The following is a 13,517-nucleotide window of genomic DNA, read 5'->3' on the forward strand; positions in this document are numbered from 1 at the left end:
ATTAAGGACCCTCTTCATTCAATTAGGACTTCTCAATATCAAAGTCAGAAATAAAGCCCAATGAGTCAGCTGACTTTTGAGAGCTCTAAAGAAATAGTTGTCTGGAAGCTTCTGAGCCTTCTGGAAGATTATTTATTTGTTGATGGTACATAGAGGCTCTTCATTTCCCTTGCCACCCAACTGAGCACATGATGCCTTTTATCTTTTTTAGTTGCCCTACCAAGTCAGTTCAACAACATGTGTTTTACTTAATTTAAACATAGGAATAAAACGGGGAGGAAATAAAGGGATTTCATGAACTTGGCCATCGGCACATTTCAGTGAGAACATTCAAACATGCATGTCTGTAGTGGAATGGTTGAATTGTAGCAGTCTTGGTATAGTGAAAATGAAAGCAGATTTTAGCTTTGAAAATAAATACAAAAAAAAACCCACAAAAAACCTTGTGGTCTCTCTCCCCTCCAGAAGATGGGTATCAAAGAAATGGATCTTAGTAGTTTAGACTTACTCAGAAAATAGTTAATCACTATAAATAAGGGTAAGAAAACTATTTTCTACCTATAATAACATATATTGCTAACCCCAAATCCTGGTACCTCTTCCTTCTCCCCCTTCCTCCCCCTTCCTTTTCCTTAACCATAATGTTCAACTAACTCGTTCTAACAATTTGCACCCTCCTCCCATCCCCTCTTCCTCCAACCTTTTGCAGGCCTTACCTTCTTGCTCCATAGACTGAATTGCTTTCAGGGAAGGAATCTACATTCTCTTGCCTCTGTGTTCTTCTGTTGTTTCATTGCTGCTACTCCCCAAGTCCAGATTCTGCATTCTTTTGCCCAGGTTTTATCAGACCCTAGTGGAAGGCGGGCTTCAGTGAATAAGAATGACAGCTTTGACACCTGGCAGGTGTGTTCATGCCCAGCTGGCCACTTCCTGGCTGGTGATCAGGCAAAATTATTTCAGTAGTTACCTCCTTTCACAAATGGGATTGAAAATCACCCCTTCCTCATAAGTTTCTGTGAGGATTAAAATATCTACTCAATTAAAGCATAGTATTTGGCTCATTAAAAAGCACAAGATTGCTCTACACAGCAAAGCTATCATTTAGAATCGAAGGGCAGATAAAAAGCTTCCCAGACAAGAAAAAACTAAAGGAGTTCATCATCACCAGACCATTATGATATGAAATGTTAAAGAGACTTATTGAAGAAAAAGAAGATCGAAACTATGAATAATAAAATGGCAATAAGTATGTATCTGTCAACAATTGAATCTAAGAAACAAACTAAGCAAACAAGAACAGAGACTAAAGTCATGGATACAGAGAGCATTTTGATGGTTTCCAGATGGGAGAGGGGGGTGGGGGAATGGGTGCAGAGGTGAGGGGATTAAGAAGTACAAATAGGTAGTTACCGAACAGCCATGGGGATGTAAAGTGCAGTACAGGAAAGAGAGTAACCAAAAAGCCTATACACGTGGTCCATGGACATGGACAATGGTGTGGGGGTTGCCTGAGGGAGTGGGGGTTGCTGGATAGAGAAAAAGTGGGACAACTGTGATAGCATAATCAGTAAAATATAATTTTAAAAAAGTGTCCAATAAATAATAGGTATCACTATTGCTATCATTACTGTCAATATTACTAGAATTCACATCTGTGCCAACAGACACCACTAACGCTACTACAAAGTAATGGTGTCTAACTGGTTTTCAGCCAAAGTCTAGGCCGTTCAAAGCTCTGCACATTTCCGTCCCTCTGTGATCTTTCCAACCTCACCTCCTAAGTCCCCTCACCTCGCAACGCACACACTTACACACTCAAGTGTAAGTTCTCTGAGGGCAGGGGATTTTATATGTTGTTAACTTCTGTATTTTCAGTGCCTAGAATTATTCCTAGGACATACGTGCTCAATAAATATTTGTTGAATGAATGATTAAGCCATAAAACAAATAAATATCATGGCCTCGGTGAAGCTTTTTTTCATTCCTCCAGACATGGTTTCTTTCTTTTCTGTATTCCTGTGATACTCAATACATTCTTCAATTATAACATTTGTCACATTGTATTTTTATGGAAAACATATTTAAAGCTCTAAAATTTAACCAGATGGTATAATTCAAAAGCACATTTTTATTTAATAGACTGAAACTCCACATTGAACAGATTTGATTGAATGATTACAGAAATCATAATGCTCTGTGAGTGTTTTTAAATTGTATTCCATCATGTTCTATGAGTTATTCCGCAAAATTAAGTCCAAGCTTGAGAAAATCCAAGAGAAAGCGAATTAGAAAATAAATTCCGACTCAGAGAAATCTTACACAATGGCATGTTCTGTGTTTGGACGTTACAGAAACCTTGCTGTTTTACTAGCACGCAGGGAGGACGCTTGCGAGGTGCTGCCTAGTGTGAGTATCAGCATAGCTACAAATGTGCAGAAAAATAATCTGCAAAGACAAGTCACCTTAAAAGTCAGTCCCGGAGGAACACACCTATTTCAGTTGGCTCTGAAGAGGGTTCCTTCATCAGGGAGAAAACATTATTTACCAATTTTTCTTATGTAAAATGCTATTACTAAGTGCCAGGAGACATAAGCATACAAAAACTGTCTATGCCTTGGGGTTAAGGCAGTGAGCAAGGACTACTCTCAGTTACATTTCTGTGCCACCAGTGTGATTTCAGGGCCAGGGCCTCTGGCTGACCTACCAATCACACATTTATTCCCTGCTATCATTTTGGGTGTGAAACATACTAATTTAAGTCATGGATCGATAAGCTGTTCTGCCATTCCCTACTGGAAAACGTTCTAGGACATATGCATGGGAGAAATTTCTTTTCCCAGGACAGCAATGGTGACAGCTAAGTGGGATCTTCTGCCTGCATTTGGGGGTGATGACAATCTAAGGAAGCCCCCATCCAAGATGGCATGACGGTTGTGAGTGCCTTTGACTATAGTGCGACCATAGTGCATATCAATGTCAGTGAACACACTGTAACCCGGAAAAGGCATACATAATGAGTAAGTGCTTCTGGGATGGAATCAGGATTAACATGCATCCTGGATAATGATTTCATATGTTCTCTGCTATTGTATTTTGGATTTTTCAAATCCAAGGCAATGCATAATGCATGTTCTAGATGAACCTCGTGTGTTGGAGGAGTAGAGAGACAATGAGGTCTGCCAATACACGATTATCGGTGCTTGCTGGCCAGAGTCTCAAGAGAAATGGGGCTGTGCCATAAGCCAAAAACTCTGAAAATGAAAACCTGGGCTGGTTCCCAGTTCCATCCTCCTCGATTGGATCTTTGTGCTGAGATTGCTGCTGGCTTCCCCTTATGCTGGTTGTTTTCACGGCTCTGGCTCCATGTCCTCTGGGTCTACCTTTGTAATCAGTGTTCTCCCAACATGAGTTTTGAATATTTGTTTGACGTTTTTGAGGGAGGGAAGGAGTCTTGACTCCACTAGAATGGGGCTCAGAGAGAGGTAGGATCGGCTTATCTGGTACTCACTGGTGCTCATTGATGAACATATAGACCTCTCCAACATTGTTAGGACTTTTTAATGCAAATACTTATTGATTCTAGTTAGTTACTGATACCACATACGAGTATATATGACCCTGGATTTAATATCCCTTCTCTGAATATCTTTGCTAGATCAGAATACTGGTAATTTTACAAAGAATTACAGCTTTCCCTGCTTGCTGAAGATTTTATTATTCAGATCTGAAATCCACCCTCTTAAAAGTACCCTCAAGAGCACCTTATCAAATGTAATGAACACCTCTCGGCCTCATCTGATTCAACCTTTCTGTGACTCTCGGCCCCAGAGACACCCCCTCCTCCCTACTTCTCGCCTGGGCCCAGGAAAACTGCTCCGTGTTGTGCTTTGCCCCAACATGCAAAATCCTTCACGGTCTCTTTTTGCAACCTTCTTTCTTAAATCACTCAGCTTTTAAAGAGTTCCACCCTAGGGATTCTCTTTCTCCCTGAGTTAGGTGCCAACACCCACAGCTTCAGTTATCACCTGTGAGGTCATTTCCTCCAAATCCCCAAGTCCTCATAAGTTCAAAGACCCACATATTCCCTCATTCAACAGAGAATGACCACCCACCACATGTGAGTCCCAGTGTCCACTCATGGTCACCAGGTGGATGTCCTGTAGGTACTTCTCTGTGTCCAAAACACATCAGGAGAACCTTTCTTCCAGAAGGACAACTCAATCTGTATTTCCTAGTTGGGTAAGTGATACCGTTACCCATGTGGTCACCCAAGCCATAAGCCCAGGATTCATGTGAAAGGCCTCCTCCTTCTACTTCACTACGCACACTTTGCCCCCATTCAATATCCGTGCCCACATCCAGTTAGTCAGAGAACCCTGAAAGTTTTATCCTCTCTAAATCTCAAATCTGTGCTTTCTTTTTAAACCTTGGCCCATGTCTTAGCTTAGACTTTCATCACTGACTCATTTTAATCTTCTCCCATACATCCTCCATACCTGTCAGTATCAGACCTTGATGCAAATTTTCACCATTAATGTCCCTCCCCAAAGCACTTCATACTTCCAAAGCACCTTCAGAATTAAGGTCAACTCCTTAGCTGGGCCATAGCAGCTTTCTGCACCTGGTGCTTGCCCTGTGTCCTGCCACTGTGCACTCCATTCTGAGTCCATACTAAACGACTTGCTGTCTCCCGGAGACCTACACCCTCTCCTACCTCTGCACCTAAGTGTATCCGCTTGGGGGGTCATTTAGCTTCCCTCTGCACTGCCACACCTCTTTTACATGACAGTGCTCCCCAGTGGCTAAGCATGTGCACAGCTGAGAAAACCTAATACCCAATCCTAAACAAATTGCTTTTCCTCTTAGAGCCTCAGTTTTGTCATTAGGGTTGTTTGGAGAATCAAATCAGGTATTTATTGAATAAATGAATGAATTACTTATTCATTTAGTGCCTTCTAGCTGTCAGGCCCTGTTCTAGGAACGGCAAATATAGCAGCAAACAAAACAGCTGAAACCCCTATCCTAAGGAATCTTACACTCTGTCTGCCACATAGGAAGTGAACAAAAAAGTTATAATTCTTATTCATCCGAGGCTGAGACAATAGCTCCTTAGGGTAATTTGCCAGACCTACTTGCCAATTTCCATTCTGAATTAGGTGCTCATCTTCTGTAGTCCCATATCACCCTATGTGGTACAATTATTGCAGCACTATATTGTATCATAATTGCCAATATTTTTGTCTTGGCCAACAACAAATTCCTCAAGGACAGAGCCTGGGACTTTTCTGGCTTGCTGACTTCCAATACACAAGAGATCCAATTATAAGTAGTAAGCGAATAAATGAACATTTTAGGATATACCTAACATATTACCACTGAAGTGGTAGCATGTAAAATACCACTGAAGAGCATTTGCTCTATGCCAGACACTGTGTTCACTGTTTAAATATATTACAGAATTTAATCTTCACAACAACACTATAAAACCGGTATTATTACACTGACTTCATAGATGAGGAATCCAAATCTTAGAAATGCGAAGTAACTTGCTAGGGTCAAGCAAGGAGTGAAACCAAGTTGGAACCCCAGGCCAGCCTCCACAGCCCCAACTTTAATCATGATGCTTGATGAGAGGAGCCATTTCTCCATGGGGCAGTTGGAGATGTAGGACATGGTCCGCATGCGTTTTATTACAAGTACACCTATGTACAGAAGGCAAAACTTGAATCCACAGTTGATGTACAAAGACATGTTAGCTTGATTGTTTTTTTCTATACTGATCTGAGCAATTCTGCTCACCCTGCTGAGGGCTGGGGTAGCAGAAACAGTTTTAAAGATGCCAGTCCACAGTTTTAGGGCCTCTTCCAGCCTTTTAGACTATCTTTGAATAGCTCCATCTCTTGGGTGAATATTTAGTCTTTTAGATACCCTTCTCTCTCCCTTACTCCTATGCCTGGCCATACCAAGCCCCTGGTTTTAGTCTTGACTATTGTGGGGCTGCACCTGTTTGGGGAAGGAGGTGTTAGGGAGATGCTCTGTAAGGTCTTTTCCTGGAGTCCCTAATGGGAAAGGAGACAAAAGAAAATCTCTTGGGTTGAGAACAAAGTCACCACTTCTCCAAAGTCTCCGTTTGGGTGATCCTACTTTCATCTCCTTCTTTCTACACTCAGTTGGGGTTGGAAAAGGTAGACTCTTTCCTCCTCCTTCCTGCCTGTTCTGTACTTTGCCTGTATCCTAGCATCTTCCTTCCTGAAGTGGAATTCGCCCCAGGGCTACACTGGGGAATTGCAGCCAGATCACCTGATTTTTAAGAAGAGGAATGAAAACACATCTGTTTAATATTTTCAAATTATTACTCCTGTTACCCCTGCATCTGGAAGGGTAATAACAGGTTTCTGGAGCTTTCTGAGCCCCTTTATAGTAATGTGGCTCAAAGCAGTTCTAGAGGAAGATTCACAAGGGCTCTTAGATATCTTCTTCCCCTTCTAGCCCATCAACCCAAATTCTTGGCTATAGTAGTCTTCTTCTGCACAAGCAGCCTAGAAATGGTGGGACTATTCACTCCACAAAATTAGTTGGTATTATCAATGAACCATGCATTCCAATTCTGACAAATATTTAGTCCCTGTGATAACATCAGTGATGTCTAACATATTACTTAAATACGGGATTATGAAAAAGTAAGCTGTAATAAAGAACACACAATGAGAGAGCATACTCTGAAAACATTAAATACTTGTCTTGTAGACTGTGCCTTTCATCTTCAGACTGTCCCCTGCAAAAGGGGAAGTTTCAGTGAAAGAGAACAAATTACTAAGGAAATTGACAACCATGGGTCCCATACCAGAAATAGTAAGAGGAAGTAGATTGTAGCAATGACTACACTCTCAAGTCCCTTATATAGCTCCTTGGGCAATGTAAGGCTTGTGTGTGTCTCTTTTACTTATACATATCTGTGTACCTTGCAAAAGTCTAAGGTCAGATTTGGATCTTTATTATGTAAGAAGTAATTCTCATGTAAGCTAAGAAATCAGCTTGTATACAGTGAATTCACTGGAGAAGCATAAAATAAAATTATAGAATGTCACCCAAATATAAAGTAGAAGGGAGAATGCCCCCTTGTTTGAGACCATCAATCATTGCCACCTAGGTTATAAATCACTTGTGTCTAATTCTAGTAGCTACATGCCAGAGATAACTTATTACCAGGGAGATATGCTGGACAATTGTCAGGAATGACAAAGTTTTTACCTGTTTTTAATATCTGTACCACAAAATGATAAAGCTGATGAACCACACAATGATGTGAACAGGTGGGCCGTATAGCCTAGTACTTTCTGCCACATATAGTTATATTGTCTTTTATACCCCAATTCTTCTCCTCCTTTCCCCCCCACAAAAAAAAAAACACCAAAGACCATTTTGATAGCCACAGAATCCTTCAGACTCTCTTTTCCTCCCTGGAGGAAAGCACTGGACACATCCAGGGTCTGTTCAGAGTTTATAATCTAATCTGTAGTCTTTGCACTGTAATAGCAAATCTATTCACAGCTATCTTTTCACAGTGGTCACATTGAGAGTGTGCATTAAGTACTTGATTCTTACCTTGATATAGAATATTTATGAGCTCACCTTAAGTATAGATCACTATTGTCAAACACATTGATAAAAACATGCCATTTTGAAGTTCCAGTACACCACTTTCTAGCTGTATGACCTTGAGCATGTTACTTAATCTCATGCTCACTCATTAGTTCACTCATCTTTAAAATAGGGATAGTAATAATAGTGCCTGTCTCATAACCAGTGTATTTGAAAACTGCATTACAGTGATATAGAGTAGCTTGAATGCTGAGAGCTTCCAAATACTAAATCGGGTGTTCACTTAATTCAAATGGAAGTGAAATAAACGGCAAGGAATTAATTATCTGTATCAGAAGGCAGTATAAGAATTTGAATTAGGGGGTTGTGGGTAACTATGATATTCTAAAATGGTGGTTATCTTTTTTATAAACCCTCTTGGGGGATTCTTTTGTGCAGAAAAATCTCTTAATTTGTCATCTTTAATCTCCACATTATTAAGGTAAAGGCTACATTGATTGCAAGGAAATACAGCTTCCTCTTACGTTTCAGGTTTGAGGCTTATTTTGGGGAGGAGGTTGCTTGTGTTTAGAGAATAGGGAAGGAACTGGAAATTCTAAATCCTTAGTCCTATACATTTTCTGGAAGCAGGACACCAGGTCTTAGCTTTTCCTGAAACCGAACCGAATTTAATTTTAAGGGCGCAAGAACTTGGTACTGAATGAGTTAAAGGGTCTCCCACACCCCTCGGCCTGAATCGCTCTTTTGTGTACACAGCTGCAGTTGGAGCACGGGTCGGAAAGGAAATGGTTAGAGGAAGAGCTGGTTTTCAGACCAGGCGAGTCTGCGAGGGGGGCTGGGGGTGGCCCTCGATTTTACATGCCAGATGTAGGCCCGCCCGGGTGCCTGCCTGGAGCTGCTGGCGTGGTCACGCCACGGCCCTGTGCGAATTGAGGCGAGGTGATGAGTTAGCGAGTTGCTATGGTGATGGGCCTGGCCACGTGACCAGGGTGCTGCTGCCGGCGCTTTGACGTCAGCAGCTAGGAGGGCGGGACTCAGGAGGGCGGGGCGGGAGCCTGCGCTGGGAGAAGGGAGCTTACGAGCAGGCGAGGTCTGCGTGAGGAGCAGGCGAGCGGGAAGGCAAGACGCAGCCACCTTCCTCACCAGCCAGCCCACAGCGGTTTGTTCCCTACCTCGGGAGTGCGCCAATGCCTGGTCCGACCCAAACCCTGTCCCCAAATGGCGAGAACAACAACGACATCATCCAGGATAACGGGACCATCATTCCTTTCCGGAAGCATACCGTGCGCGGGGAGCGTTCCTACAGGTAATCGGTCTGGCACAGGGAGTGGTGCCGGGCGGGGCACCTCGGCTGGGACTCGCGGAAATGGAAATCCGGCCCGTTATATAATGAAGCAGACACTGACCCAGACCGGGCTGCAGACGTGCGTTTGTGAAGGCAGTTGTGATTCTTTGCTATCCATTTCCATGTGTCATGTTGGGTATGCATGGAGGCTTCACGATTGCAGATGGAAAGCATTTTGTGAATAGGTTTGCTGCCTGCAAGGGGTCTCCCTCCATTTCTTTCCTTCCACATTGATAAAAAGGCAAGCAATTTTCCCTCCTCTCCAAAGGGAGACAAGCTGTAGCACTTCCTAACCTTATTTCCTTGGAGATGTTTTAAAGGAACCATTAGGTAGGCTGTGCCCAAAGGCAAAGGCAGAGGACAGGAGGATGGCGAGGAAAGCGTTTGCGCTTGCCCTGGTGTCTGTGCAGGAAAGATGGAATCCTCTAGATTAAGCTGCAGTCTGTGATGTTAAACCGCCAGATTGATGGAGCTTTGTAAGAATTCTGCTCGCTGATTGGTGCAGGGATTGACAGGAGAGGTCATGGTGTCAGGCATTCACCAAAATTTCCTTCATGGAACCCAAGGTTTATTAGAAAGAGACTGGACTGTAACAGACCTGAAAAAATGGGGCGCTGTTATGCATATTTTTAGGAGTTTATGGCCTCCGCATGGGTGGGGGAGCCCGCCCTTTTTATTTACAGTAGGAAGGTAATTCCTGGTATTTTGCTGAGGTCTGATTTAAGGATGGGGCTGATCTTGGTCATTGTGTTGTGAGCCCTATGATTAATGAGTTGGCCTGTGTGGTTGGCATCATTTTTACATTAGCATATCTGGCAATATGTTCTAGTAGATAAGCTCATTAAAATTGTTTGCATTGTTTGATAAGGATAACAATGTAATGGAGAATGCAGCTAGAGTCTAATGAAGCTCAAGGCCAGACTAGAAGGGAGACTGATCTTCACTCATATTTCCTCTGAAGTTCTTTTGTACTGGGGTAGTTATTTTTAAATGTTACCTTGATAACCGCTAACAATGCTTCTGCTTTGAAGCAGAACACACATACCTCTAGAGTGCATCCTCTCAGCTAGTGAGCAACAGGAAATAACTCTTTTTTTTAATGCCTTCATCTAAACATTCAGATAGTATTATGGGTAGAATATTCTGTGAGTATAAATGTTTATAAAATAGAACCCAAAGTAGCTCACTTCCTCTGCCTTTGACCAATGAAACACTATTTGCTGACTCAAAAACAAATGATAAGCAACCTTTGCCCTATCCTCTCTGGTTATTACATAAATACTTGCAGTCATTTTTGGCTGTGCCCACGAAGTCACCAAAATCTCATGCCTTATGGCTCCAACTAATACGTTGACATGGTATCCTTACAGATTCCAAGTGCTTGTCATTCTTTTAATGTAAACCCAGATTGGTCTGCAACTTCTGAGATTCTCCTTTTGGAGACCCAGGCTTGTGACTGGAAGTTGGGTCCCTCTCTCCCTCCCTCCTCCGCCTTTCTCTGAACATTCTAAGGCCTCAAATAGAATTAAAAACAAAAACCTTGAGTTGCTTTTTTAACCTTACTTGTTTAAGCCATTCTTACACATTTAGTACATTTTATATCTGTAATGCATTTGAAGCCCTCATTTCTTAAATGAGTTAATCTCTGCCACGTAAATAAATGTTGCTTTTAAGATGGAGTTCGAATTTTACCATGTGGGCCAAAGGATGTGGCCTAGTTGGGTTTCATTAGTCATATGAACTAACTTGAAATGGCAATGGAAAATCACTTGGTGGAAATATTAAATGCTAATTTTGGTGATAAATTATTGTTTTAAAATAAAATTTTATTTACCTTTTTAAGTCACTTCAGGTTATTTCCACCTCCTGAATTATTTGTAGTTTGCTTTCTGAGCCTCTATAATGGTGTCTCAAATTATATAAAAAAGAAAACTGAATTGGAATAAATGTTTGACTTAACAAATTCTTAAGTCTCTATGAGCATCATTGCATTCCTATTTTATATAATAGGGTTATTGGACACTATAGTGAGAGATGTCATAGGTTAAATGAGGAAGGAAGCCTCTAAAATTATATACGTACTATATTATACCAAGGATGCACACAGGGACAGACATGCTTGTTGTTATCCTCGGTCTGCTTTTCTTTCAAAGTGGATGACTAGTGTCTCATAACTACCACTTATTTTTCTGTAGTGGTATAAGGGAAGGAAAAATGTGACACTTTTTTTTTTTAATCCAAGAACTGTTCTGTAATTATTTTGGCGTCCTGAGGCTGGAATAATATTGCCATTTAATTGCTGAGAAAACTTGGGAAGGCAATTTGAAAGCCAGACTAGAGATGTAACCAAATAAGTTTTACTTTGGCTGTAGGTTCGGCATAGCCCCCACCAGTGAGAAGTGCCTGAGAGTTCTGTTTGAGTCCCGTGGAAGGCCTGTATACCCCCAGAGCCCTGGGATGTCGTAGGGAATTCTCCTTCTGATTCCTCGACTGAGTTCTAGACAGGCCTCCTAGCCCGTCCCTTATCTGTATAATGATACCTATTTTTGGTCATTACATATAAGATACCTCACTGTATTCTTGTAAAGTTTTTATAAGGTTAACTTCAAAACGTTTAAAACAAAGACTTTCTTAAAAGAAAAGAACTATATAAATATGAGAAGATCGTTGTGATTATGGAAAGAAGGACTCATAGGAGCTCCAGGATGAATACCCCTCACCTGGCAGGTAACACAATTCAGGGGACAAGGCAGTGCTTCCCAGCACTGTCAGGGAGCAGGCGGTCACTTCCCAGTTGGAGACAGCATTGCCATAACATTTGCACCAGATTGTTTATAAATAAGGCTCTAATATGGTCCATGGCCCAGGTATTTTAACCCAGGTATCTCTTACTGTACACAGAGCCCATTTCTCCAGCCTGAACTAGAGTGGGTGGTAAATCATCATTGAATCCTGTGCACACTTTGGTTAGAAGAGCAAGTTTCCTTTAGAAAATTACCTCTCCATTGGTCATTTCAGTTGAAAAGAGCAAGTGCAAAAATGGCTCAGCAGAGCCATGTGGATGTGTTTCCACAGCTCATGTCCATGACCATGTGATGGCCTCCTCAGCCCCAGCTTCCTCATGGCATTTATGAGCATCAGAAATCCATGTGTGTTAAGAGCCGCTTAAAATATAAATGCAGTATGGGCCGTTTGAGGTGACACTGTTTAATTCAGAGTGAGCAAGTCCTGCTCTGGCTCTCCCGGGAGAGGCTGCTCCCTACAGCTGTTTCATGCAGATGCTCGTAGGAAATGAGATTTATTAACTGGCCTTCTGCCCACCGTATCTTTGTTTGCATACTCCAGGCTTTTAAGAATGAATGTATAAGTCCAGGGGACTATTTCCACACTGGTGTTTCCACGTGCAACTACAGTAGTGTATGTTTCTGAATACTTTTTAAAAAATTACTTGGCCCCAGGAAATGGACTGTAAAAAAAAAAAAAAAAAGCAAGTTTAAACTTAAGCCTGAAAGATTGGCTCTGACAACTAACTTTACCAACTTTGAAAAATGAACTCTCATTAAGAAAAAAAAAAAATCACGTGTGTGTGTTTATAAAAGATAGCCATGAAAGCATGTTCCATTTAATAGAAGCTATTGTAACATGGCTCACTTCAATCACAATGTAGTTTTCAGATCATATGTCCCAAAACAGCAGCCACAGACATTAAAAGTCTCGCCTCATGTGTCTCTGTTACGTATATATCAGCATCATCTGGGTTTACTACTCTCCCAGGTTTTCAAAAATAGTGATTTTTGTTTGTCCTCATTTTTCTTAGTATTTGTAAAAAAATCAAAGTATTATCTGATGCTTTGATTCTCTGGTGCCCGATTTTTGAGCTTCTTTGCCAGAGCTTCTGGTAAGGGGGTGACCTTCTAGGCTCCCTGAGAGGCTCACCCCTCCTCACCAGTGGCTGTCACTGGTCACATCTGTTTACAGCACATTATCTTAGTGGAACAGTGGTTGGAGGTGGTTCTCTGCCTTTAGGTGGTTGTTTTCCATACACCCCATATCTTTTCTGAATTTACAGCGACTCCTTGAAGCTGCAATGAATAACCCCGTAGATTAATCGAGGGGGAAATATTGGGACTAATCTCAATACTCTGTTTGATTTGGAGAATTAATTTGACAAATACTTGAGCGTGTGCTCTGGGCAAACTCTCTGCTGGATGCCCCTTCAAGGACCTTGAGTTCTAGCAAAGTCAGATGTGTGAGCAGCTCATTTTGTAACAGATATACCTTGTGAGTATTTGGCTTGGTCCAACGGCAAAAGTGGTTTGCATTTCCTGAGCCCACAGTGACTCAAAGTAGAAAAAGATACCCTCAAGGCCAGTATACTGCAGGAAGCTAAACCACACTGTGGGAGACCAAGCATTTGGGGGAAAAGAATGCAGGCTTTAGAATGAGAACTTTGATTGGCCTGGTAAGGTGCACGTTGGGCAGTAGTGGAAAATGAGGCAGGAGCATTGAAAGGCAGGCAGACAAGGGTAGTTAGATGCGAAAATGGAAAGCCATTGAAAACTCAATAATC

General features: G+C 41.8%; 1 protein-coding gene across 4 annotated transcripts in view; it reads left to right on the forward strand.

The window, feature by feature from the left end:
- MAPRE2 (microtubule associated protein RP/EB family member 2) overlaps nt 1–13,517 on the forward strand; it is a 142,392-nt gene that overhangs the window by 45,485 nt on the left and 83,390 nt on the right. The window contains exon 1 of one of the 4 annotated variants that reach the window (XM_045849625.1): nt 8,645–8,908. The exons of 2 other annotated variants lie outside the window; for them this stretch is intronic. In XM_045849625.1, coding sequence (XP_045705581.1) covers nt 8,790–8,908 — 119 coding nt within the window. In that variant the 5' untranslated portion in view covers nt 8,645–8,789. Of the gene's footprint in view, nt 1–8,644; nt 8,909–13,517 lie in introns of those variants that run through there. One more of the 4 variants, XM_045849629.1, reaches the window with a different exon arrangement.

The sequence above is a fragment of the Phyllostomus hastatus genome, unplaced genomic scaffold, assembly GCF_019186645.2.
Source record: "Phyllostomus hastatus isolate PE091 unplaced genomic scaffold, TTU_PhHast_1.1 phas_contig_80, whole genome shotgun sequence".
In the NCBI taxonomy this organism is placed as follows: Eukaryota; Metazoa; Chordata; class Mammalia; order Chiroptera; family Phyllostomidae; genus Phyllostomus; species Phyllostomus hastatus.